Source organism: Saccopteryx bilineata, chromosome 2, assembly GCF_036850765.1.
Source record: "Saccopteryx bilineata isolate mSacBil1 chromosome 2, mSacBil1_pri_phased_curated, whole genome shotgun sequence".
Classification (NCBI taxonomy): Eukaryota; Metazoa; Chordata; class Mammalia; order Chiroptera; family Emballonuridae; genus Saccopteryx; species Saccopteryx bilineata.
In genome coordinates, this window is record NC_089491.1 from 311,683,276 (window position 1) to 311,711,254 (window position 27,979).

Below are 27,979 nucleotides of genomic sequence, written 5' to 3' on the forward strand. Positions count from 1 at the left end.
CCGGAAGCCGCTTATCCGGTGGGCAGTCCGGGTCAGGTCCGTAGCTGACAGCCCGCAGGCGCCACCACCCGGCGCAGGCGGAGGAGCGTGGCCGTCCACCACCGAGGCAGCCGCGCTAGAGAGGCCGGCGGGCCTTGGCGCAGCGCGGCTGCGGGGACAGCGCGAGGGAGGGGGGGCGGCAAAACGGGCCTTGTAGCCATTTTAGGAGGAAACCCGGGTCACTAGTGCGGGGTGCGGCTTCAATTTCAATAACTTTATTGGTGGCATTACCCTCAAAACACCCATCGCGCCAGTGGCACGCGAAGGAAGGAACGCTTCGCGGGAGGTGACTCGGGTGCGGGCGTGAGCTCGGGATGCAGGGGAATTCCCGAAAGTGGGTTTCCTGAGCAGCGGACAGCGAGGGGCTTCAGGGATACCAGGCGTTCCTGGAGGTTCAAGAGAGAAGGGACCCTTGGACTTCCCTGCAGCGGGGATTCCCTTAACCTGATCCCCACACGCAGGGGCGAAGCCAGGGGTACCCCTGACGCAGCCGCCGGGGTGTTTCTCGCCCCGTGTTGTTCCCCAAGGCAGGTGGCGCCGGCTTTGAGCTGCAGCCATGGGAAATACCACCAGCGACCGGGTGGCTGGGGAGCGCCACGGCACCAAGGCTGCACGCGCTGAGGGCGCCGGTGGCCATGGCCCTGGCAAGGAGCACAAGATCATGGTGGGCAGCACCGACGACCCCAGCGTCTTCAGCCTGCCGGACTCCAAGGTGAGCGTCCCCACGCCCCCTGTTGGTCCTCATTATGCTGCAGGCTGGGTGTCAGGGCTCCTCTTCCCTTTCTTAGTCCTCATCACACTGACCTGGGTTACGGTGTTTTAATTAAAGGGATTTTTCGGGAACGGCAATATTGAATGGCAGTTCCTCTAGTAGTACTGCCTCAAAACAGAAGTGAGAGTTCTTGTTTTCTGACTAATCTTTTGGCCACATTTTTAGGATGACAGTAGGATACCCCTCACCTACCCCGCCCCCAAATCTTTGGTTCTCTTAACAGGCAGGGGAAAAAGTAGGCTTACAGTTGTGAGTACGTGAAACAGAGTTTATTCTTGTATTATTATTTATTTTGTATTGCAACTGTAAACTTAGTTCTGCTCACCCCGAATATGGATTGTAAGCGCTGGTGGAAAACTTCAGAGGGTAAATTGCCCCAGTTTGCTGACCTCAGTTGGCAGTTTCTCACATTTGCCCTGATGTGGGTAAATAAATTTTTCCTCTGACAACTTCTGTGTATCAGTATCATTATTTTTGCCCTTCTAGGCGCTCAGCACTTCTTACCCTTTTTCCCTTTGGCTTGGCTGTGAGCAGCAACCACTTGCTTATTTGAATACTTTCTCCTAGCCTTGGGGATCAATAAAAGCCTTCGCTGCTCAATTTTTGTCCCATACTCTATAGCTGTGGTAGCTGAAGTTGTGCTTCATTGACGCCTAGCTGCTCCTCAAGTGGCAGAGCAAATAATTCCAGGATTTCTTCATTTCCCAGTAGTACGTCATAATGTCGCCACAGTCTGAAAACGACCATCCACAGCTGCTCTGAAGACCTTGTTCTCAATTCCAAGGACTTTCAGGAAAGCCACAACTTGTGTTCACTCTACTGAAAGGATAGATGGAGCTGACAGCAATGTGATTACCACACAAATATATCTAATCACTTTTAGAGCTGTCAGCACTAAATGCATTATGGCCAACTGGGATGAAGTAGAAAAATGGAGGGATTGAGGAGATTGGAATGTGTTTGATGTTTATCTCTTCCATGAAGTAAAAAGAGAAAGATTTGCCAAGTTGGTAGCACATGGACTTTGGTTATTTTCTTGGATCTCAAATGAGAACATAATCAGAGAAAGGGGAAATGAGGGGATGATTAAAAAGACCATTTCTTGCCCTGGCCGGTTGGCTCGGCGGTAGAGCGTCGGCCTAGCGTGCGGAGGACCCGGGTTCGATTCCCAGCCAGGGCACATAGGAGAAGCGCCCATTTGCTTCTCCACCCCTCCGCCGCACTTTCCTCTCTGTCACTCTCTTCCCCTCCCGCAGCCGAGGCTCCATTGGAGCAAAGATGGCCCGGGCGCTGGGGATGGCTCTGTGGCCTCTGCCTCAGGCGCTAGAGTGGCTCTGGTCGCAATATGGCGATGCCCAGGATGGGCAGAGCATCGCCCCCTGGAGGGCAGAGCACCGCCCCTGGTGGGCGTGCCGGGTGGATCCCGGTCGGGTGCATGCGGGAGTCTGTCTGACTGTCTCTCCCTGTTTCCAGCTTCAGAAAAATGAAAAAAAAAAAAAAAAAAAAAAAAAAAAAGACCATTTCTTGGGGTTTCTTCTCTGTTCCTTCTTCCTCTTCAGGACTTCTTTCTTATCATTTGGGCTGTCCACCCAGCCATTTGAATTTACTTCTTCAAAGCTTTACAAGGTGAACTGCCTCACAGTATTTTTACCCTTTTCCTACATTGATGACTCAGGATTTAAGTACAGTGTATTTGTCAAACTGTGACTGTGGTAATCAGTGAGTGCCCTGAATAAAAGCCAGGTTTCTGTATCTGAAATGGAGCCTAATTTGAATCATCCTTTTCCTTACCTCAGTCTTGTCATTTGGAAAATAAGATAATTGGTTCAGATAATTCCTAAGGTCTCCTTCATAGCTGAAATTGTATAGTTCTCAAATTATTGTCTGTACTTCTTCTCTTAATGTCTTTTAAGAGACATTAAGACATTTTAAGCTGAAATACTAATTGTTTTGTCTCTTTTCCTCATGACTTTGCTGGCTATTTAATTTGAAGTAAACAGTCTTTCTGCTAGTCAGCTGTACTGATGCCTACTACAGAAATGTCATGTTATACTGGAAGGGCTTTCTTCCAAAGCTAAGCATATTAATAGTTTGTAGCTTTCAAATTCTAAACTGAAATCTTACATCATAAATGTAATTGATAGAAACAGTGGCTCTGGGGCCTACATTGCTTTGAATGTCAACCTTCTTCAGTTCTGAATTCTGTTTATGTATTAAAATCACCTGACATTTGTTTAAACACTTTATGGAAAATTTGAAACATTTTCCATGTTTCAAAGTATAGGGAGAACAATGTAATGGAGTTCTAAATACTGTCGCCCTGTTAAAACAATGATCAAATTATGAATGAATATTTATCATCCATACCCAATTCACTCCCCCCTTATCATCAGTTACTTTGAAGCAAATTCTAGACATATCAAATATTATTATTTTATCTAAATATTTAAGGATATATCTCTAAAGAGGAGGTATTTTTTATTTCTTTGTGTAACATGTCATAGCATTATTATGTGGGAAATTTAAAGAAATTTCCAGGTCCTATATCTGAATCAGAATCTGAGGATTATTTTTAAGCATATGTAAAAACTTCTATAATTCTAATGCAGCCTGTCAGACAAGAGTGCATTGCTTTAAGAATATGGAGATCAGGTTTTCTCCTAAGACACTTACATAATGTGAAAGGCCCTTCAATTTCCTTTCTCTGTTTACTTTGGATTATGCTGTCACTGGTGTCTCAATGCAATTTTGAGGAATATCTAGGGGTGGTATGGAAGGTAACCTACCCCAGCCATTTTGAAAATAAAGCCTAATGAATAAGCTACTACTATTTTTTTAAACCACATTATTTTATTTGTTAATCTTTTGGCTTAATACTGTACAGTCTTATTAACCTGTTTACCAAAGTCATTTAAGCTGATGTAAAAGCCAAGATCAACAATCTTTTTCTATAAAGGGCCAGATAGTAAATATTTTAGACTTTTTGGACCATAAAGTCTCTCACAACTACCCAGTCCTGCCACACTGTAGCATGAAATCATTTGTAGGTACAAAATAAATAATGAATATTATATTTTTCAATAAAACTTTATTTATAAAAGCATCTGGCTCGCCGGCCAAAGTTTGCCAACTCTTCTTCTTAAGGAACGTATGTGAAGACAGTGTTCTAAGATATGAATTCTGCCTGACTCTTGAGCTAGATCCAGATAGATCCAGGCCAGAACAGATTACTTCAGAGACTGTCTGATCGATCCCTCCCCTATTCCCCAGGTGTGCTTGTTTCTTTGGAAAAGGCCCTCTGTTTCCCCTTATCTAGGGCAGCTGTTGCCCTAATACCTCTGACCATTCTGCTTTTCTATATAATTCTCCAACACCTGCTACAGGGCTTGGAGTATATCCACATTATCTTGCTGATGCCCAAAGGAGCCTCATGTAAGTTCCCTTAATAAACTCTTGATGTAGTTATGGTGTTGTCAGCCTATTTCTTCAGTCTCAGCCCCGGGAAATTTTCCCAACATGGTAAGGGAAACTAAGTAAGGAGTCAATATTTTTCAGAATCCTACAGACCTCATTTGATATTGGAACTGCTTTTGTTGAAAGAAGCTGTGTTTTTGATCTGCTGTTCCTTGAGACTCCAGAATTTTCATTCCTACTCCTGAAATAATAATTAGTATAAACCTGACATGGGTGAGCAAATAAAATTTCGTAACAACTTCTCAAAATTTAAGAAACCAATGATCTGGTTTTTATATGGGGGTTTTTTTTGTATATATATATATATATATATATATATATTTTTTTTTTTTTTTTTTTTTTTTTTTTGTATTTTTCTGAAGCTGGAAACAGGGAGAGACAGTCAGACAGACTCCCGCATGCGCCTGACCGGGATTCACCCGGCACACCCACCAGGGGCGACGCTCTGCCCACCAGGGGCGATGCTCTGCCCCTCCGGGGTGTCGCTCTGCCGTGACCAGAGCCACTCTAGCACCTGGGGCAGAGGCCAAGGAGCCATCCCCAGCGCCCGGGCCATCTTTGCTCCAATGGAGCCTTGGCTGCGGGAGGGGAAGAGAGAGACAGAGAGGAAGGAGGGGAGGAGGTGGAGAAGCAAATGGGCGCTTCTCCCATGTGCCCTGGCTGGGAATCGAACCCGGGTCCTCCGCACGCCAGGCCGACGCTCTACCGCTGAGCCAACCGGCCAGGGCCTGTTTTTATATTTTTAATATCATCTGTAACCTGTTAGCTAAAATGGAGTTTATGAATTACTTACGAATTTCGGTACCTCTAATTTCCATTACAGCTGATGATTGAGAGCTGTTCATATTTGCATGTGCAATATACATGGCTAACTTAGTTTTTTTTTTTTATAGAATCATACTTTGTTTCCACATTTTTTCCTCTTAAGAGGCACTCAGAAGCATATTATAGTTGCCTGTGTGTGAGTTAATGTGATAATAGGAAATAGACTTGGAAGTTAGGATGGCATTTGGGCAGCCCTTGAACATGAGCCTTTGACTATTTTGGTCCTAGATGAGTTATTTCTCTATAGTGTGCTCAAAACCTGATTTAGTTGCTAATTTCTAGGCTTATTGATCTTTAGCAGAAACCTAACACCCCTCTCTGCCTTAGGGAGTAGAGTGACCTTTTAACAATTCCTGGGTCACAATTGAGGGATGACCTAATCCTTCTTACAGCTCCCTGGGGACAAAGACTTTGTATCATGGCAGCAGGATTTGGAGGACTCGGTAAAGCCCACACAGCAGGCCCGGCCCACTGTTATCCGCTGGTCTGAAGGAGGCAAGGAGGTCTTCATCTCTGGGTCCTTCAACAATTGGAGCACCAAGATTCCACTGATTAAGAGGTGAAGACAAGTGTCTTGATTGAGTCTACAGAGTCCAAGAGTTGAGACTGGGTTACTTTTCTCCACATGCTAGGGACTCTTGAACATTTTCTGTGACCAGTGACTGTATCTGTGACTTTTTTTAAACCTCATAGTGAGTCAGAGGTGTTTTACCACTCAAAGGGGCTTACAGCTCTGTGGGTACATTCTGGAGGACTTATTAATTCAAGTCCTTTCTGTGCTTGTGCGAAGTGTTCTGTAACTAGCTAGGTCCAGTTACTCTGACTTTTGCACTAGAATGAAACACATTGTGATGTTCTAGGAAGTAATATTATTTGTTGCCTGCAGAGCAATACAGTAATGAGTTATTTAACTGGTTATCAGAAAGGCCTACTTATCAGTACATAATTTTCCAGAGGATGCTCACCAAAATGTGGAAAGGTTACTTTGAGCCACTTCTGTATCCTGAAGGGATCTCTTCTGCTGAAGCAGGATAGCTGTACTAAGGTCAAACATTTTAGGAGATTAACATCTTTATTATTCTTTTCCAGACATTAATTAAGAACTAAGTTATTGGGAGGGGCTGGAAAACACATGCTGAACATGATGTAAGAAAGGAAACTGGGTTTAGGAATTATTTTTTACTCCAGGGGGTATAATCACTTAGCAATGTGGGAGATAATTGGTATAATATTTTGGTTGACTCACGTTTTTACATTACATTCTGTCTTTTGATAGGAACTTGACCTGTTTAACTTTGTTTTCTTCTGCAGCCATAATGACTTTGTTGCCATCCTGGACCTCCCTGAGGGAGAGCACCAGTACAAGTTCTTTGTGGATGGACAGTGGGTTTATGATCCATCAGAGGTAAGGCCTTGATCACTGACTTGAGTCAGTCTCCTCTTAGCTATTCCCCTTGGTGTCAAACTTCATTGCTGCCAGAAATGATGAGTAGCAGCTCTCCTATACTGGAGGATTTCTCTCTAGGTAAAAGATGGAGGTAGCATGTATGATCATTTTTGAAAAGAGGACAGTTGAGTTGAACAGATGGATTTCAAGCAGGGACTCATAAATTTTTTTCATTCACTGTTTCAGCCTGTGGTTACCAGTCAGCTTGGCACGGTTAACAATTTGATCCATGTCAAAAAATCTGATTTTGAGGTGTTTGATGCTTTAAAACTAGATTCAATGGAAAGCTCGGAGACATCTTGTCGAGGTAATTTTGTTGTATTTGCTCTTTCTTGACGTGTTTTTTGTATAATGCATGCTCCTTCCCAAGAGTGGTTTTTATTTGTTTTTTTCATATTCTCCTCAGGAATCTTCTGAGTTATATACAGGGTAGGGCAAAAGTAGATTTAGAGTTTTGAATATGCAAAACAGCTTATTCTTTTATTTTTTATTAATTATTATATTATCTTTTATATGGACAACCGTAAACTACATTTTGCTCCTATATAATTCTGTAAACATTTAGGTCCCCTTCTCTAAGACAAAAAAAAATCTTGGTTTAGAACATTTGATTTTACTTTTTAAACAGGATCTATAGTAAGGCTTTTGTTTTACATTGTAACCCAATACACACACATACACACACACACAACTGTAACACAAGTCTTACAGAACGTTTGCCTTCATTACATGTGATGCATTCATTTTCTATTTTATCTTCTTTTGTAAGCCACTAATGGGCTATGGCCTATAGCTTAGAAAGCTATTTCTAATACTATTTCAAGATTTTTACTGACCTTTGGTGGAATCACCCAGCAGAGGCTAGATGCTGTCTGGTTTGCCTTATTATGCTCCTTCAACTTAATCCTGCCAGTTGATAACTCAGTGATAGTTCTGCAATGTTATAGGACCCGATAGGTATGGCAGTCTTTGGGGGAAAAGGGTTTACAAAAGCCCCACAATTCTTTTACATGCATGTTAACTGAAGTTTTGTAAGTTTTTGATTAAAAATTCCTTGGGAGAGTAGAAGGCCTGTATCCTTTCCTTTCAGTATTATTTTTTCCAGAGCTTCTATTTCTATGTACATTTGCTGCAGCACCAGAAGAGTAATTTGCTAACCATACTCACAGTTACCTTTTTGTTACTTTACAGTAAAGGCTACAACTGTCTGCAAAACAGTGTGTGCTGTGTTCCTAGTGAGCATACTTTTCTCCCATGTGGGTACAAAGCCTGCCTCTGCTTCTGACTAGCTTTGCCATCACAGACAAGTCCTTCAACCTCTTTGGTTCTCAGTTCCTTATGAGTAAAATCAGAGGCTTAGAGTCTCACTGATTCTCAGCTGAAGAGATACAGTACCTAAAATGGGGCATATTAGAATCTCAGTCACAAAGGTGGCTTACTAAAATAAGCAGTTTATAAAAGAATAATCAATAGTATAATTGTCTTGGCTGGTAGGGCAGTGATTAAAAAGAGTTTAAAAATACTGAATTAAATAATAATCCACGTGTAATCATGCATTACATGATTCTGGCAAAGCAACCAATAAATAATAGATATACAATCATAATTTTATAGAGAGAGGACTAGCACATTTTTGATATTTCTTTCTTCCCTCTTTCATTCAATTTCCTGATCCACTGAGGTAAGGTTTAGAATACATTTTATTAGAAATCTGCAAACAGTGGGTTTTAACCTACACTCAGTGACCATCTTGCTATATATGTGATGTTGGACAAATCACTTTACCAATTTTTTTTTATTTGGATGAAAAGAAAATAAAAACTTTTTAAGTACTGCCTAGGGGTATTTTATGGATCATATGACAAAATAACTGCAAGTATTCTATAAAGTTTTAAGTTATATATATTTTTAAGATGTTGTTTAATATAACAGTATTACTACTGTTTTCTTTTGCCTCTCATATACTTAACTGGAATCTGAGTTCTTCTACTGAACTGGTTATTAAAATCTCTTTTACTAGAGACAATAAAACAATTGTTTTTCAACCTTTTTACGCTTTGGGACTGGTGGAAATAGGAGAATCATTTCAGGAACCACTAAGGCAAAAATCACCCTGAGCATAAGCAGATTTGACTAAGATCATTGTGTCTATAATCTTCATACAGCATCGGGGTGGTTAACTCTTGCACTGACTAACACGAAATTTCTGGCAGACCAGTACGTATATGGACCAGTGGTTGAAAAACACTGCTATAAAAAGCTATTAAAATTTGCTAAGCAAAAAAGTATAATTCTCTTCAATTTTTTGTGTGTATTAACTTCTATTCTTGTCTGTATCCATTTTTAAGATATAATTCACTTACCATAAAATTCACTCTTTTAAAGGTACAATTCAGTAATTTGTATTATATTCACAGAATTGTATAACCAGCACCACTGTCTAATTTCAGAGCATTTCTTATTGCCCAGAAAGAAACTCTGTACCTATCAGGAGTGGCTTCCTATTTCCTTCTCCCTTGTCCCCTGGCAACCACAAGTCTACTTTGTATCTCTGTGGATTTGCCTATTTGGGACATTTCATGTAAATAGGATCATACAATATGTGGTCTTTTGTATTTGACTTCTTTCACTTAATGTGTTTATCTATATTGTAATATGCATTAGTACTATATTCCTTTTTATAGCAGAATAAAATTATATTGTATGGATATACCATTTTGTTTATCCATTCATTAGCTGATGAACATTTGGATTGTTACCACTTTTTGTCTATTAATAAATAATGCTGTTATGAACATTTATGTTCAGGTTTTTGGGTGGACATATGTTTTCATTTCTCTTGGGGATATATATGTATATATCTCCAAGTAGTATAATTTCTGGGTCGTATGGCAACTTTATGTTTAACTTTTGGAGGAACAGCCAAACTGTTTTCCAAAGTAGCTGTACCATTTTACATCCCACCAGCAATGGGAATACTAGTACAGAGTTTCCAATTTCTCCATATACTTGCCAACAATTATTGTCAGTTCTTTTTATTATAGCCATCTTAATGAATGTTAAGTAATATCATACTGTGGTTTTCATTTGCATTTCCCTAATGACTACTACATTATTAGTAATTTTGGCCTCGTTGTTGCAATCATGGTAGTATCAATAGTCTTATTAGGCAGTTATTTATTTATTTATTTATTTGCCAAAAGGGAGAAAGAGAGAGAGAGAGAGAGAGGGAGAGGGAGAGGGACAGACAGGAAGGGAGAAAGATGAGAAGCATCAGTTCTTTGTTGTGGCACCCTAGTTATTTATTGATTGCTTTCTCTTATGTGCCTTGACCAGGGGGCTCCCCTAGAGCCAGTGACCCCTTGCTCAAGCTAGCGACCTTTGGGCTCAAAACAGCTACCATGGGGTCATGTCTATGTTCCCATGCTCAAGCCAATTACCTCGTGCTCAAGCTGGATGAGCCTGCACTCAATCCAGCAACCTTGGGGTTATGAACCTGGGTCCTCAGGATCCCAGGCCAGCGCTCTATCCACTGCGCCACCACCTGGTTAGGCTCAATAGTCTTATTAGAGTTTATAACTTTGTGTGTTTCTTGAGTGGAAAAAAGAAGAAAGCTAATCTTTTCACATTGTTTGACAGTGTACAAGGCCTTGTCACATTTATTATCTTACTTGATTCTTTTAAAAACATTGTGAAATAGGGCAGAGATTATTTTTATGTTATGAATGAGTAAACTGACCATAATGACAAGATTTGTCCTATGTCATATAACTGATAAACAGAAGTAGTTCTTCCCTAAACCGACATCTTTTACCCCTCATCTCCTCAATCTTCTATACATGTTGCCATGTTGAAAAACTTTCTGGTTTCTATTCAGGATGTCTCAGACTTTCTTTTTAGCTCCCTTATAGTTGTAGGCACCACATGTCACAAGTTTATGATCCGTGACTTCTATGTATTTATCATTAGCTGCCATGGTAATGACGTTTCTTTCATGCATTTTTACTAGTTCACCAACTTTCCCTTCTATTTGGATAAATGTCTTCCAGACCTTTCCAGCTCACCACCAGGGCCTTATGGTCAAGAAATGTATGTGTTTCGATCTGAGGAGAGATTCAAATCCCCACCCATATTGCCTCCTCACCTTCTCCAAGTTATTCTTAACAAGGACACTAATATTTCTGTAAGTATCCTGCAAGTATTGCAGGGCTATCTTGAAGTCACTACAACAATTTGAGCTAAAGTTTAGTAATCCTAGAGGTTGGGGTTATTACAAAGGTGTGTGTATGTGTGTGTGTGTGTAAAAGACAAGATCTAATCTTTTTCTACTGTTAGATAGATAGATCTACATATATGAATTGTAACTTTTCCAGGTATTGATGTCAAAATTCATAGTTGTCTTCGGGTCCAAATAATTCAGGCCTAGAGCTATGGATTACTAAAACCAGTTTCAGACACTTATATTCAAACATAAAATAAGGAGTAGTTATCATCTGAGATATAGAAAAGAAGTATAAGGGTTTTTGGAAGTTTTGGGGGGGTTTTGTATAATTTACATCTCTAGTCAATTTACTTGGTTCCTATTAAGGTTGTTTTTGCCTTTTAACCTGAATTTTCCACATGTGTTGTGGGCAAGATTTTTGTCTTAGCTCTATTATGGAAAATGAATAGATGCTGAGGCTTAGTGTTTCTGCCCTAGACTTTTGAATTTTCCTGTAATGAAAATGTATTGATATATTCAAGGATGAGTACATACAGTATTTAAAAGAAATAACATAGACTAGTTTAGAGTTTCTCAGCAATCACAAAGGGCTTGGAGGAGGAGTAAACTGCTTGGTTTAAGAATGTGCATTTAGAGTTCCAAGATGGTGACGGAGTAGGAAGATGTTCCAACAGCCACCTCCCAGGACCAAATTGGATTACAAGTTAATTTAAAAACAGCCAACATTGAATTAAATGAAGAGTCTATAACCAAGGATCTCTGAAGAAGCCACAATGAGACTGGTAGGAAGGGCAGAGATGCAGAAAGGACTGCCCCTCTCCCAGGATCAAGTGGCGGCTGAGGGTCTAAAGGGACTTTCACTGTGGGGAGGGTCACCCTGAGAAGCAAGGGTCCTCAGCCCCAGGCCCAACACCTCATCCTAGAGCTCCAGAGCCTAGAAGAGGCACCCATATACCATTTGGCAGAGAAAAGGGCTGAGGTTTCTGTCTGCAAGAAAGAGACGGAGCTTTTGGAGACACAGGCTCCATCTTAAAGGGCCAGTGCAGAAAATCTCATTCACAGCCACTTATCTGAGATCCTGCAGAGGGAGGGCTGAGAAGACTAGAGTTGCGTGAGGAGAGTGTAAAGTTGGTGGCCCAGGGAGAGACATGGTGGGGGATGGCCACCGGAATCCCTGTGCTGAGTCACTCTCCTATATTGCAGTCACCATCTTTCTTGGGTGAAACAGTCCCCTCTGAGCACCATCAGCCTGAGGAAAAGCAACTGCTCTGCCTGCCAGAGTCTCTCCTGCCCCACCCATGGAGACTGGGTTGTTCTGACAAGCCAGGAATCAGGGGTCGCATCAGTGACTCAGTTTTCTGGCATTGAGGCCAGGGCTTTCCCCCCACACGCTCCTGACTCTAAGACTGGTGCTTCCGCATCACAGGGACTCAGTAGAACCTGACTGTGGGCAGACCACACCTCTGGGTCTCAGAGGCCACACCCACCAGACTCCTGGGACCACACCATACTGAGATCTGTGAAAAAACTCTGGACAGACTGATACCTGGGGCCAAGCCACACCCACCACCCCTCCTAATCCCTGAATTGCCATAGGCTCTATACTCTACCAGAGGTTTTTTTCAGTGGCTAAGCCCAACAAGCAACCAGCAGACAGAGTCTGCAGGAGGCAGGACTCAGGGAACCTTGGCCTTTTAAGTGGACCTTCCCCCAGGCCCAGTGTGGGTAAAACAGCCTAGGCACACAGCTCGGAATTTCCATGTGCACCTGGGTCCAGCAGACACAGCCAAAAACTGAATTGCTTATAGCTCAAAGGTTAAAGAAGGCCAGTCACAGGCAGTGTCTCCCACTGGTCTGCACCACATTCCTTCCAGGGACACCCAGGGATGGCATAGCCAGTTGACAGCTACAGAGAGCATCGGATCAGAACCTAACAACCCTTGCTAGTGGGATAGCCTAAGGAAGGGTTCCTCATATTTGGCCCAGCTGAGGCAAGTTCTGCTCTCTGAGGCCAGTACGTGCACAGCTTCTCTTGTGCATTGGATAGGGTGGAACCTCACAGCCAGATGGCCCAGGTGCTGGATTTCCTGCCATGCTGGGCTATATTCCACAGGGCAAAGGGAGAGAGGCTTGGAGCACGGGCATTTAAAATGAGCATCCCTGCGAGCCCATTGTTGGGTCTGGTCAAGGGGCTTAGCCACTTTCTGGGGGCACAGTCAGCCCCAGGGGAGGACTCTCTCATTCTTCCTCCCTGAGACCAGTGTCTCACCAGCTGTAAGAACTTCTGCACAGGGGACTGCTGGCCTCACTAGATCTGAACCTGCTGCTCACCTTGCTGGGGAGAAATAAAATTTGAGTATCTAGCAGTGGCTGAGGAATTAGGCTCTGGAGTAGGGGGCACTTTCCCCATACTGAGCTAATGACCAAGAGACCCCTGAAATAGGGGTCACACTAATATTATATTCCCAAATTCAGCTGTCCTAACCCACCAAGCTATCAAACTGTAGAGGCATTGGTTGAGTGAGACCAGTCTGAGCCCACACTACATTCATTCTACAGAAGACTATGGGAAGACCAGGCAGCAGCAAGAGAAGGTGGAGCAGCTGAAAAGTAGAGACAAATATTAAAGAGCCTGGGGCTTTTACAGAGCTGCTGTCAGCTCTAAACAAGAGGAAGTTTATCCTTATACACAGGTTGGCCCCTCCCACACTACCCAGGCACAGGAAATGCAGACACAAATAGCAAACAGAGCAATAGATCCAGACAGGTAGCCCAAGGCACGTTACAAACAATGGCTGATGCCAACCCAAAAAGACCTAGAAACAACATAACCAGTAGTGAGTGGCAGACAGCGCCAACCCTAGACTTGGCTAACTACACAAGCAGCATGCACAAAGGTGGAGTCTAGCAGGCACCAGACACTGTGGAGACTAAATACACCCAAGAGGACAGACACTGCACAATGTCTAATACACATGATCAAGGTTGACCCTTAGAGCCAGTCAACCTGAAGAGATTACCACACCCACAAAAGGACCAACTGCATTCAATTCTCACATACTATAGGATAGAAAAGACTACCCTAAAGAAGCATTCCTAGACCAAGGATTTCAAGTGGCCTGGAAATCAGTACCACTGAGCCCATCTTCCTCATAAAAACACCACAACAAATTTCAAAGTCAGACAGCACTACCTAATACACAGACAAAATGGGCAGACAGAAAAATGTGACCCAAATGAATCAACAAGAGAAATCCCCAGAAACAGAACTGAATGAGATGGAAGTAACCAAACTACCAGATGCAGTGTTTAAAATACTGATTTTTAGGATGCTCAAGGATCTTAGAGCAACAATGGATGGTCATAATGAGTACCTAAAAAAAAAAGATAGCAAACATCAAAAAGTATATTGAAATCATAAAAAAGAACCAGTCAGAAATGACAAATACAATATCAGAAATGAAAACTGCACTAGAAAGAATCAACAGTAGGCTGGATGAAGCAGAGGATCAAATCAGTGATTTTGAGGACAAGATAAATGAAAGCAAAGAAGCAAAACAAAAAGAGACTCAAAAAGACTGAGGAAACTCTAAGAGACTTCTGTAAAAATATGAAAAGAAACAACGTCTGCATCATAGGGGTTCCTGAAGGAGAAGAGAATGAACAAGGGATACAGAATATGTTTGAAGAGATCATAGCTGAAAATTGCCCTAAATTGATAAAGGAAAAAGTCACACAAGTCGAAGAAGCACAGGGAGTCCTATTAAAGAGGAACCCAAGGAGGCCTACACCAAGACACATCATAATTAAAATGTCAAAGTTAAGAGAAAAAGAAAGAATACTAAACGCTGCAAGAGAAGAGCAGTCAATTACCTACAGAGGAGCCCCCATAAAGATGACATCTGACTTCTCAACAGAAACACTTGAGGCCAGAAGGGAATGGCAAGAAATACTCAGTGATGCAAAACAAGAACCTACAACCAAGACTACTTTATCCAGCAAGTTTATCATTTAAAATGGAAGGAGAAATAAAAAGCTTCCCAGACAAAAAATAAAATAAAAAAAAGGACTCAAGGAATTCATTACAACCAAACCAGTACTGCAAGAAATGTTAAGGGGCCTGCTGTAAAAAGAGCAAAGGAAAAAAGAAATGGAGAGAAAGATTGTAGATTTAAAGAATAAAATGGTGACAAATAAGTACATATCAATAATAACCTTAAATGTAAATGGATTAAATGCTCTAATCAAAAAGACATAGGGTAACTGTGTGGATAAGAAAACAGGACCCATACATATGCTGTCTATAAGAGACACACCTCAGAACAAAAGATACACATAGATTGAAAATGAAGGGATGGTAAAAGTATTTCATGCAAATGAAAATGGAAAAAAAGCTGGGGTAGCAATACTTATATCTGACAAAATAGCCTTTAAAACAAAGACTATAAATACTAAGGGATAAAAAATATCACAACATAATGATAAATGGAGCAACCCAACAGGAGGATATAACTATTGTAAATATTTATGTGCCTAATATAGGAGCACCTAAATAAATATATAAAGCAGATTTTGATGGACATAAAGGGTGAGATTAACAGTAATACTATAATAGTAGAGGATTTTAATACCCCACTAACATGAATGGATAGATCCTCCAGACAGAAAATTAACAAAAAAAACCAGCAACCTTAAATGACACACTAGATCAACTGTATTTAATTGATATCTTCAGAACCTTTCACCCCAAAGCAGCAGAATATACATTCTTTTCAAGTGCTCATGGTATATTTTCTAGGATAGACCACATGTTAGGACACAAAACAAGTCTCAATAAATTTAAGAAGACTGAAATCATATCAAACATCTTCCCTGATAACAATTACATGAAATAGAGATCAACTACAATAGAAAAATTGAAGAACATTCAAACACTTGGAGGCTAAATAGCGTGTTATTAAATAATGAATGAGTTAACAATGAGATTGAGGAAGAAATCAAAAATTTTCTTTAAACAAATGCCAATGAACATACAACTCAAAATCTATGGAATACAAAAACTGCAGTCCTAAGAGAGGGTAGTTCCTAACATAGCAGGCATGCCTTAAGAAGCAAGAAAAAGCTCAAATAAAGAACTTAATTCTGTACCTAAAAGAACTAGAAAAAGAACAACAAATAAAGCCCAGAGGAAGTAAAAGGAAGGAAATAATAAGGATCAGAGTGGAAATAAATGCCATAGAGTGCCACAAACTAGCACGGCTAGTAATTCCAGGTCCTGAGTGGGAACAGTGCAGAATTAAGAAAATAAACTGAAAGAGAAATAGGATGGGATCAGGAGGCCTCTGCAAGCTGATGGCAAGAACAGAGCGCACTCTCCATCCCTAACCCTGTCTTATTTATAGGTCAGAGAGAGTCATTAGCAAATCAATGATATCTCTGATCATATTTCCAAGGCAACCCAAGAATTCTACCGAGTGCAGAAAACCCCCACCATACATAACATCTTAACTTCACAAAACAAAGTATAAAAAGAAATCAGCCTCAAGTCTTTCCGAGGGACATGGGGGATAGGATGAGTATAAACAATCCAGCACCATAGCTAACATGAAGATGTGAAAGAAAATAGCCTTTAGCAACTTCACAGAACAAGTGAGGTGGGGGGTTGGGCAGACTGTCTGCTTACTGCCAGTTCCCCACATCTCTGTCCCCCAAAATTTTAAACTGCAAAGACCCTGTTAGCTTTCAGTCCTCAACATTAGATCTTCAACAATGCAAAAGATCAATGTAACCAAGAACTGGTTCTTTGAAAAGGTAAACAAGATTGACCAATGTTTAACCAGACTCATCAAGAAAAAAAGAGAGAGGACTCATAAATAAGATTAAAAATGAAAGTGGAGAAGTAACAACCGACACTGCAGAAATACAAAGGATTGTAAGAAAATACAATGAAGATCTATATGCCAAGAAATTGAACAACCTAGGCAAAATGGATAAATTCCTAGAAAGATACAATGTTCCAAAACTCAATTGGGAAGAATCGGAAAACCTAAACAGACCGATTACAACAAATGAAATTGAAGCAGTTATCAAAAAACTCCCAGCAAACAAAATTTCTGGACCAGATGGCTAAACAGGCAAATTTTACCAAACATTCAAAGAACTAACACCTATCCTTCTCACGCTATTTCAAAAACTTCAAGAGGAAAGACTTCCAAGCTCATTTTATGAGGCAAGCATTGTCTTCTTTCCAAAACCAGATAAAGACACTACAAAGAAAGAAAACTATAGGCTAATATCCCTGATGAACGGAGAGGCTAAAATTCTCAACACAATATTAGCAAACCAGATCCAGCAATACATTAAAAAGATCATATATCATGATCAAGTGGGATTTATTCTAGGGAGGCAAGGCTGGGACAGTATTTGCAAATCAATAAACATGATTCATCACACAAAAACAATGAAGGCTAAAAATCACGTGATCATATCAGTAGATGCAGAAAGATCATTTGATAATATCCAGCACACATTTATGATAAAAACTGCTAGCAAAGTGAGAATACAGGGAACATACCTCAATGTAATAAAGGTCATATATGACAAACTGACAACCAACATCATACTCAATGAGCAAAAGTTAAAAGCAATCCCCTTAAGATCAGGAACAAGGCAGGGTGCCTTCTTTCACCACTCTTATTAAACATAGTTCTGAAAGTCCTAGCCACAGCAATCAGACAAAAAGAAATAAAAGGCATCCAAATTGGAAAAGAAGAAATAAAACTATCATTATTTTTTGGTGATATGATACTCTACATAGAAAACTCTAAAATCTCAGTCAAAAAACTACTAGACCTAATAAATGAATTTAGCAAGGTGGCAGAATATAAAATTAATGTTCAGAAATCTGGCATTTTTATTTACCAACAATAAACTGTCAGAGAAATTAAGGAAACAATCCCCTTCACTACTACAACAACAACAAAAAATGAAGTTCCTAGGAATAAATTTAACCAATGAGGTAAAAGACTTGTACTCGGAAAATTATGTCATTGAAAAAAGAAATCAAGGAAGATACAAACAAATGGGAGCATATACCGTGTTCATGGATAGGAAGAATAAACATCATTAAAATGTCTATATTACCCAAAGCAATCTATAAATTGAATGCAATTCCTATTAAAATACCAATGGCATACTTCAAAGATATAGAACAAATATTCCAAAAATTTATATGGAACCAATTAAATGAATTGCCTCAGCAATCTTGACAAAGAAGAATAAAGTGGGAGGTATCACACTTCCTGATATCAAGTTATAATACAAGGCCATTGTACTCAAAACAGCTTGGTACTGGCATAAGAACAGGCATACAGATCAGTGGAACAGAACAGAGAAACCAGAAATAAATCCACGCCTTTATGGTCAAACTGATATTTGACAAAATAAGAGCATACAATGGAGTAAAGACAGTCTCTTTGATAAATGGTGTTGGGGAAAATTGGACAGGTACATGCAAAAAAATGAAACTAGTCCACCAACTTACACCATTCACAAAAATAAACTCAAATTGGATAAAAGACTTAAATGTAAGTTGCAAAACCATAAACATCTTGGAAGAAAACATAGGCAGTAAACTCCAATATCTCTCATAGTAATATTTTTGCTAATTTATTTCCACAGGAAAGTGAAATGAAGGACAAAATAGACAAATGAGACTATATCAAACTAAAAAGCTTTTGCACAGAAAAAGACACCATTAACAAAATAAAAAGACTACCCACACAATGGGAGAAAATATTTGCCAACACATCTGATAAGGGGCTAATAAAATTTATAAAGAACTTCTAAAACTCAATACCAGGAAGGTAAACAATCCAATTTTAAAAATGGGCAAAGGAACTGAATAGACACTTCTCCAAAGAGGACATACAGTTGGCCAAAAGCATATAAAAAAATGTTCAATGTCACTAATCAGAAAAATGCAAATTAAACCCACAATGAGATACCACCTCACACCTGTCAAAATGGTGCTTATTAACAAATCAACATACAATAAGTGCTGGCGAAGGTGTGGAGAAAAGGGAACCCTCCTGCACTGATTGTGGGAATGCAGACTTGTGCAGCCATTGTGGAAAACAGTATGGAGATTCCTCAAAAAATCAAAAATGGAACTGCCTTTTGACCCAACTATCCCACTTTTAGGAATATATCTTAAGAATTTCAAAACACTAATTCAAAAGAACATATACACCCTCATGTTTATTGCAGCATTGTTTACAATAGCTAAGATCTAGAAACAGCCCACGTGTTTGTCAGTGGATGAGTGGATTAAAAAGCTATGGTACATAAACACACTGGAATACTACATGGCTGTGAAAAATAAGGAAATCTTACCTTTTGTGATGGCATGGATGGACCTGGAAATTATTATGCTAAGTGAACTAAGCCAGGCAGAGAAAGAAAATTATCATATGATCTCACTTATATGTGAAATCTAATGAAGAAAGTGAATTGAGGAAAGGAATAGAGGCAAAGGCATGGTCATATGGAGCAGCGGGACAGCTGTCAAAGGGAAAGGGGATGAGGTGAAATTGGGAAGGGATTAGTGAAATTGTATTATACATAACACATAGATACAGATCACACAGGATAGTAAATCCCAGAGAGGAGTTAGGGGAAATCCCAGAGGGAGTTAGGGGAAGGGTGGCAAAGGGAGTATAATGGGGGACCCACAGTAGGGGGTGAGTGAGGGTATTATATTGAGTGGGACACTTGAATCCATGTTAACACAAATTAAAATTAATAAAAAATAATAATAATAAAGATTGTGCATTTAACCCCATTCAGTGATTTCTTTTCTCTTTTAGTGTGACCCAGCCTTGCTTCCCGAGCCCAATCATGTTATGCTGAACCATCTCTATGCATTGTCTATTAAGGTAAGTGGTGGGGCTGACTCTTCACAGAGCTCCCCAAAATGGGAGGGAAGGGTAATATATGTTCTCCAGCTGTTACTTGCTCTGCTGCTTCACTGAAGCTGAGGCTGGCAATAATGGCCAAATTATAAAGAATTTTTTTTAACTAGTGCTTGGGATTTTTGATTTTTTTAAAATCTTGGTGTCAAAAAGCTTCTGCACAGCAAAAGGAACCACCTACAAAACAAAAAGGCAACCAACCGAATGGGAGAAGATATTTACAAACAACAGTTCCAATAAGGGGTTAATACCCAAAATATATAAAGAACTCGTACAACTCAACACCAAACAAACAATTTAATTAAAAAATGGCCTGAGGCATGAGTAGGTAGTGGCACAGTGGGTAGACAGGGACGTAGAGGAACCAGGTTCAAAACTCTGAGGTCACTGGCTTGAGGGTGGGCTCATCCGGCTTGAGCGTGGGGTCGCTGGCTTGAGCATGGGATCATAGACATGACCCCATGGTCACTGGTTTGAACCCAAAGGTCACTGGCTTGAAGTCCAAGGTTGCTGGATTGAGCAAGGGGTCACTCCCTCTGCTGTAGTCCCCTGGTCAAGGCACACATAAGAAAGCAATCAATGAACAACTGAGATGCCACAATGAAGAGATGAGAACATCTCTCTCCCTCCTGTCTGTCCCTATCTGTCCCTCTGCCTGACTCTCTCTCTGTCTCAGTCAAAAAAAAAAAAAAAAAATGGCCTGAGGACCTGTACAGACACTTCTCCCAAGAAAAGATACAAATGGCCAATAGATATATGAAAAGATGTTCAACTTCACTAGCAATTAGGGAAATGCAAATCAAAACTACAGTGAGATACCATCTCACACCTGTTAGAATGGCTGTTATCAACAAAACAAGTAATAAGTATTGGAGAGGTTGTGGAGATAAAAGAACCCTCAATCACCCCATTCACTGCTGGTGGGAATGTAGACTGGTACAGGCACTATGGAAAACAGTCTGGAGTTTCCTAAAAAAATTAAGAATAGAGTTACCGTATGATCCAACAATCCCTCTACTGGGTATCTGCCCAAAATACTTGTAAATATTTACAAAGATATATGCACCCCTATGTTCATTGCAGCATTATTCACAGTGGCTAAGACATGGAAACAACCAAAGTGTCCTTCAATGGATGAATGGATAAAGAAGATATTGGTACATGTAAACAATGGAATACTACTCGGCCATAAGATGAGATATTGCCATTGACAACAACATGGAGGAACCTTGAAAATATTATGCTAAGAGAAATAAGTCAGTCAGAAAGCTAAGAACCATATTATTTCACTCATGGGATATAAAACTGAAACGCATGAACACAAGCAACAGTGTGGTGGTTACCAGAGGGAAGGGGGTGGTAAAGGGTAAAAGGGGCCAAATATATGGTGATGGAAGGTGATTTTTGGTGGTGGGCTCATAATGCCATATATAGATCATGTATTAGAGAAATGTATACTTGAAACATATATAATCTTATTAATCAGTGCTGCCCCAGTAAATTTAAACAATCTTGAGGCTCTATATCTGTGTTCTGGCTAGCTGAATTTCCCTGTGATTGAATGAACAGTTTTGCTCCCTGCTTTCTTTTTGGATAGCTATAACCTTTATACTGCCTGCTTAATTAAGTGTGAGTTCTTAGTACTAGAGTTTTTATTTGCAGAAAAAGAAGTTTAGCCTCCAGTTGAAAGAATGCTTAACTGTGAAATTAAGGCTCCCACTTTTTTAAAGGTGGATACAGCTGCTTTCAGATGCTTGGTTATATATAGCCAATATAGTGCTGTATATACTAGGGGAGAAATGTGACCAGATTTGCCATGCGCCCTCCAACTCCTATTGGTTTCTCTGCTGCATTAGAGTTTAGGTTGAAAATATTTGTTCAATATATTCATAATGGTTTGGCTATTGGAATAAAGTTTTCTATTGCTCTATGTTATCAAACTAAGCTGGTCATCACCAGAATCACCTGGGAAGTTTGTAAAAATTACAGATTCAAATGCTACATCCCCAGGGATTCTGAATAAGTGCATCTAGGAGGGGCCCCAGTAATCTTTTTAAGCTGCTTATATTTCTTAGATGTACATCAGATAAGGGAAATCACTGATCTAGCTTCTTTAACAGATTGCATTTTTAACAGGTACTTTTAAAATCTATATTACTGAATTTTATTTTTATAACAACATTGTGTGGTAAGTATTATTTTTAACCCCTGTCTTATAGATAAAGAAACTAAGGCTCAGAGAAGGTGAAATTGCCAGTAAGTACCAGAGAGAGGACTAAAGTCCAGTCCTCCTGTCCTCATTCCATTTTCTGTCCTAGAGAGGAGTGTGCCAGGTCTTTCCAAGTAGGTCTTGCTCTCACCTGCTCCTCATTTCTACCAAACCCTTCCTGGAGCTGAACTTTTTATCTGCCTTGCTCTGTCATATTTAGACTGTGATCAGCATTCTCTGGTCACAGACCCTTAATCTGGGAAGCATTCATTGTGATAAGCAGTATAGAGGAAAATACAAAGATGCACTGGTTTCTCAATTGGATCTGCTTGGGTTCTTTGGGATCAACTGAATTTTGCCTCCTGTAACTACTCTTTGGCTATCAATGGATGTCCGCAGGCCTACTTTGTTCTATGGTACACAAATGATCTGTAACAGCCTGGGAAATTGTAACTTTTACTTTTCACACTGGTCTTAATTATTGTGATTCACCTTGGCCTTGGCCCAGATTGTTTAGGCTGTTTGGAATCAATCCATTGGACTGAGTGTCTTTCCTAGGAGGATGTTTGGGTCCACTTTATTCAAGGATAGAAAGGGATTCCTGAGACCCCTCTTGATCAGACAAGACTTTTTAAATTCATCCCTGGTATTAAGTGGAACTTAGACCTGCGTCAGGACTTGGAAATGGTTTTTTAAAAGGACCACTGTCCTTTTTTCTCATTTCATTTCAGACTTCCTTCTAGAAATTGATGCCAGGATGTTTCTTTGCTAGTTTTAAATCCAATATTCAAATTTGAAATGGGGGAGTGAGTAGGAGACTATAGCACCTAGTATGTGTCAGGTATTATGCCAGGTATTCTGCTCTAATAATCAGTCACCTTAATTGCAGGTATTATCCTTATAATGATGAGGGAAAAAATGATTTAGAGACATTAAGTAGATTATTCAAAGCCACAAACAGTAACAGAAGGATTCAAGATCAGAACTAAAGTTGATTTGACTCAAAAACCAACCTCCTTCTATAATCAAACTATGTCTCTTAAAAGTGAGCACCTGTGAAGGACTGTCTGGGAAGAGCTGCATACTGCCTGAACTAATGAATAGCTGCATATGTTTCTTTTCCTTGCAGGACAGTGTGATGGTCCTTAGTGCAACCCATCGCTACAAGAAGAAGTATGTCACTACTCTGCTGTACAAGCCCATCTGAAGGAATTCCTTCCTGCCTCCCGGGCTTCAGAAGCATCTCTCTTGCATTTCTGAACTGGACCAGTCTTACCTGAGACTGGAAGGCTGATTTGCTTTGAGGCTGATGTGTGTATTTCAGGGCCTCTAAGTAGAATGCTCTGCTTTTGCATTGGATTGAAGATGAGAGCTTTCTGAGCTCATGAAATTTATTTTAAGAAAAAAAGTTACATATATATATATATACATATGAGAGGAAGGTTAATGGATGTATTCTAGCTAGATGTATTTTCTCTGCCTGTGGTGACTCACCAAGAACTGTTTAGGGGAGCTGCAAAAGAACCTTCATTGCTGGAAGTTTTTTTTCCTAAAATGAATGATGAGCAAACTCAGGACCCTTGATGGGTGGATAGTCTGTCACGGCTACCTTGGCTCTCCAAGAGATGGCCTTGTGCCAGATTCCTGCCGTGCTTACTGCTGCCTCCTTGGAGGGATAGCTTTTCTTGCATGGGTTTTCTGCATTCCCAGAGTACGTGGCACAATCAGTGTTGTTTTTATATAATACCAGATGCCCCACGAGAACCCTTTTTCCTCTCATTTGACATTCTTGCTTTGATAACCTCTTTCAGATCCTATACATGACCCTCCCTTAATCCAAAACGTCATTGGGTAAATGACCCCTTTCAAAGGCTGTGTGAGATTTGGCCCACATCAGAGATTAGGGTTGCCAGAAAGTCTTTTTTTGTCCAGCACAGGCCCAGGCCACTTTGTTACCACTTGTTTTAACTTCTACTTGTTTTAACTTCTAAGGAAGATATGGCTCAGCATTATAAGAAAAGCAGGAATGCAGAAGCCTACGTTCTTACTTTATTTTGATGCCACAGCTTAGACTGCGTTCGCTCATTCTCAGAGGTTTTCCCGCCTGTCCTGGCTCTTGTTGCAGGCTCACTCTCTCAGAGATGACAGCTTTGAAGGTGGGAGTGAACCAGGGAAAGTTTTCATGTCTTTTGTCCTTGGAAGATTTTTATGTGCCTACATTTTTCTTTCATTAAAAAAAAATGCCGGAGAGTGGGTAAGGGGTGGAGGGTGGAGGGTGGAGGGGAAAAAAAAAAAAAAAAAGCCTTTTCATTGGTCTTAAGAGACTGCATAGGAGAACTTCAGGCCCTTGATAAATAGTTCCCAAGATTTTCTCCCCTAGTCTAGCCCTCTACAATCTTTCATTTATGTAGCTGACCCTGTGCCCATCATTACACTAAATACTGCTCTAGATACAGATTTATACAGGCCCATTTGATGCTCCTAAAAGGTTCCTCAACTTAAAGATTCGCTAGGGCAAGAAGCATGAAAAGTACTACTTCCCTGCACTAAGTGTTAGCAGGATCATTTTGTTCTTCTGCCTCTTTTTTAAGATATGGTTGATGATGAAGTGGGGTCAATGATTTCCATTTGTGGAATGAAAAGTAGCTACTCAATCCACTCTTAGGGTTCGAATATAAAACATTTTTTTCCAGGTATCTGGCTCTTCCATTGCAGATAAATGCAAGTCAAACACTCAACACCAGAGGAGGCAAAACTTGGTGCTTGAGCGACTCCTTGACTGTTAAGATGAGCCCAGCCATGCTCAAAGGGCACCCACAGGTCAGTTTAGTTACTTCCTGTTTTTTAAAGCTGACAGAGTTGTCTTGGGGTATATAGACCTCTTAGCTTGTGGGTGTGAAGCAGTAGGGTATGGAGTTGTTTTGTTAGGAATGCAAATTCTAAGTGCTTTGGTGGTTAATCGCTAAGAGTAAATATTGCTTTAGCCACTCAAGGCCACCATCTGCAGCAAAAGCCTTTTGTGGAGAATTTTTAAGGACCCATCCACTTTTTGAATGATGTGCCATTTAAAAAATCCAAGTCAAATCCTATTTTAACCAATTCTTAGGATCTACATTGTCTTCAATTAAACTACAATTTTTTTTTTCTAATACCCATTAAGTAAGTGGGCCAGGTAAGGGGGTTCAAAATATTGGTTGTCACATAAAGGATTTTGTTATCCTCGTATTTCTTGTCAACAGTATTGAAATAGAATTGCCTTGTGTTCAGGTTTTAAATTTTTATTCCACACAGGTATATGTCAGTAACAGGCATCCCCAAACTACGGCCTGCTGGCTTCATGCGGCCCCCTGAGGCCATTTATCCTGTCCCCCGCAGCACTTCCGGAAGGGGCACTTCTTTCATTGGTGGTCAGTGAGAGGAGCACTGTATATGGCGGCCCTCCAATGGTCTGTGGGACAGTGAACTGGCCCCGTGTGTAAAAAGTTTGGGGACCCCTGCAGTAGAGTGAGGCAGGAAAAGAGATCCCTTCAGTTTCTCTCAAACAAGAGGCTTTTTTGAATTGGGTCTGGCTCTAGTGACAGTAGGTTTTGGTGCTGGTGACTTTTACCACTTTCTAATCTGGAAATGTACAGAATGTCAGTTTCCCCAGTTCTGAGGTAATCTTTCAGCCTTATGTGAATAGGAGCCTAGCAGCTGGTATAGAAAGTGATGAGTAAGAGGAACTGAATGGTGACTCCTTCAGTGTTGTGACCCCTTGTTCAAGCAAGTGAAATTGGGCTTCAAGTCAGTCAGCGACCTTTGGGCTCAAGCCCGCGGCCATGGGGTCATATCTGAGATCCCACACTCAAGCTAGCAACCCCGCGCTCAAACTGGTGAGCCCGCGCTCAAGCTGTATGAGCCTGCACTGAAGCTGACAGCCTCAGGGTTTCGAACCTGGGTCCTTTGTGTCCCAGTCCAACGCTCTACCAACTGTACCACCGCCTGGTCAGGCCAACTTATCTTTTTATATTGATTAAAGGGATGTTTTTACTTTCTGCAGAAGAGTTTGGCAGATTTTGAAAATGAATAAAAGTACAAAAAATAACGTTTTTAGCTTTCTGAGGCCGTGGGCTATACGAGTTTTACAGTCAGAAGAGTAAGAAAATAGCTCTCAGGAAGGTTAACCTTTAAAGAACTGTTTTGGGGTTGTGGGAAAATTAAAGAATGACTGATTTGAGGAGTAATACTATAAAAATAAAGACTTGAGTAACTTGGAACTGTCCTTTTTTAAAAAACTTCACATCAGACATTACATACTGGTTGGATCTCACTGTACTGTATAAAACATCTTCAACCCTTGTTTTTGTTCTCTCCCCTTTTTTTCTATATTCTGCTTTAACTTCGTTTGTCAGACAGACTTTACCAGGGTCTCAATCAAACATTACCTAAAATAAACGATATGCAGAACTTTCAGTCATGGTTATTAGCTTGCTTTAAACGTAGAGTTGAATGGGATTTAATCACTATAGGCAACACCCCTATAAGGCATTCCTGGCCTCAATAGTGTTGGCTTTTTAAAACAATGCTTATATGGTAAAGAAACCCTATAAAAGAAGAATCCAAGAGAAGTTTCTGAGAGGAGCCTAAAACCCTGGCCCACTCACTTCCAATTATTTCTAGTCTTTTGTAGTCCTAGTGGATCTGAGATAAAACCTTTAAAAAGTGTCAATACTCCATGTATGCTGCTAAAATGAAGTTACATTTGGAATCAAGTGTTACCTCCCGGCTGGGTTTATATTAATCTGCGTTATAAAGGAAGGAGACATACTAATGATAGAATTCTCTGTTTTTAACTTGGGAAATAGGGCTTATAAAATTTTGACCTCAACTAAAAATGATATGCAATAGTCTGTGTTTGTAGGTGTTTGAAATACATTCTATTCTCAAAGATTTCTAAATCCTCATGGTCTAGTGATTTGGGGCATGGGCTTACTAGCTTATACATTGTTTCTGCATATTATGACTTATCCTTAAAGCCAAGTTCTTGCTGTCTTCTACCAGGGACTGTTGATTCCAGTTCCCAGTGGGATAGAGGACTCAGGGGTAGGAGTTCAGAACTCTGGATCTAGGGATTTGTCTGTTCTTAAGCACCAGTCGCAACTGAAGCTTGAAGGGCTGTGATTTCTGTAATGAGTCCAAACTTTTAGAGTAAAAAAATTAATCTAATTTTAAATCATAGAAAAGATTCAAGTCTGTTACTTATGAAATCCACTTCTTAGTAATGGAATCTCTCTAGGGTTTGTATTGGGCTTTGTCTTGATTTGCTTTTCTCAGTTGTGCTTTGAAGTGAATAAGTTGTTGAAAATTAAATTTTTATTAGTTTCAACATTAATTGGAGATAAATTAAGTGTGTGTGGCACAGTGCTTTTGAAGTAAGATTGTTGTGAAATACTACACACAGCATTTTGTAGTCAGGTTAAATGGTCAAGGGATACCTACCATAAGTATTATATATTGATCATCTTACTTTTCTTTTCCATCTATAGGACACTTACCTTAACCAGGTTCAGGTGCTAGAACAGCCAAGCTTACTGATATGATTAGTCCTAATCTCTACACTGGGCCCCACATGTGAGACTTGTTTGAATTTTGGTAAATTGGAAGGTGGTGGTAATTACACTGAAGCATTTTGAATGAATGAAGCTCAGTCATAAATGGGGAATAAGACTATAATTTGAAGAGAATTAAATATGTGCAAGTCCTTTAAGTGGTGTTTTTTTTAACCTTTAGTGCTGAGGTACAGAGCTGCTATTCAGTATTTCATAAAGGAATGGCACACAAGAATGGATTTTAAAACTTTTATCCAAATGTAATGTGTCTCTGGACGCTGACATGTCTGAAAATTATGTGATGTAACATACAGAAATGTGAGTTTTTCCCATAAAACTGTTGAATAAAGGTATCATACAGCAATATTTGAATTCTTCATTAATTATTGATTGTATTATCAAGATCTGTCGGCCTTGGTAGTCTCAGGATC

The 27,979-nt window shown here is 40.2% G+C and overlaps 1 protein-coding gene across 9 annotated transcripts; it reads left to right on the plus strand.

The window, feature by feature from the left end:
• On the plus strand, window positions 1-27,920 carry PRKAB2 (protein kinase AMP-activated non-catalytic subunit beta 2). Of its 9 annotated transcripts, XR_010729405.1 has the most exons (9): window positions 180-751; window positions 5,503-5,669; window positions 6,422-6,515; window positions 6,744-6,864; window positions 10,607-10,740; window positions 19,647-19,715; window positions 20,835-21,007; window positions 21,971-22,007; window positions 23,090-23,177. XR_010729405.1 is itself a non-coding variant. In XM_066261756.1 (8 exons), exons 2-8 carry the CDS (start codon window positions 596-598, stop codon window positions 23,165-23,167), a joined length of 819 nt encoding a protein of 272 aa, XP_066117853.1. In that variant the 5' UTR covers window positions 1-18; window positions 571-595; the 3' UTR covers window positions 23,168-27,920. The 9 variants fall into 9 exon arrangements, 7 of the variants coding, with proteins under 7 accessions (XP_066117853.1, XP_066117852.1, XP_066117856.1 ...); XM_066261756.1 differs by lacking the exons at window positions 20,835-21,007; window positions 21,971-22,007 and adding an exon at window positions 1-18 and having other exon boundaries at window positions 571-751; window positions 23,090-27,920; XM_066261755.1 differs by lacking the exons at window positions 20,835-21,007; window positions 21,971-22,007 and adding an exon at window positions 18-36 and having other exon boundaries at window positions 571-751; window positions 23,090-27,920.
• The last annotated feature ends 59 nt before the right edge of the window (window positions 27,921-27,979 follow it).

What these genes read in the sequence shown, in the direction of transcription:
- PRKAB2 (XM_066261756.1), top strand. Translation starts at nt 596, where the DNA reads ATGGGAAATACCACCAGCGACCGGGTGGCTGGGGAGCGCCACGGCACC. An exon ending in CTCGGAGACATCTTGTCGAG is followed by an intron (nt 6,865 to 10,606) that starts GTAATTTTGTTG and finishes AATGTCTTCCAG; the next exon opens with ACCTTTCCAGCTCACCACCA. An exon ending in ACAAGGACACTAATATTTCT is followed by an intron (nt 10,741 to 19,646) that starts GTAAGTATCCTG and finishes TTTCTCTTTTAG; the next exon opens with TGTGACCCAGCCTTGCTTCC.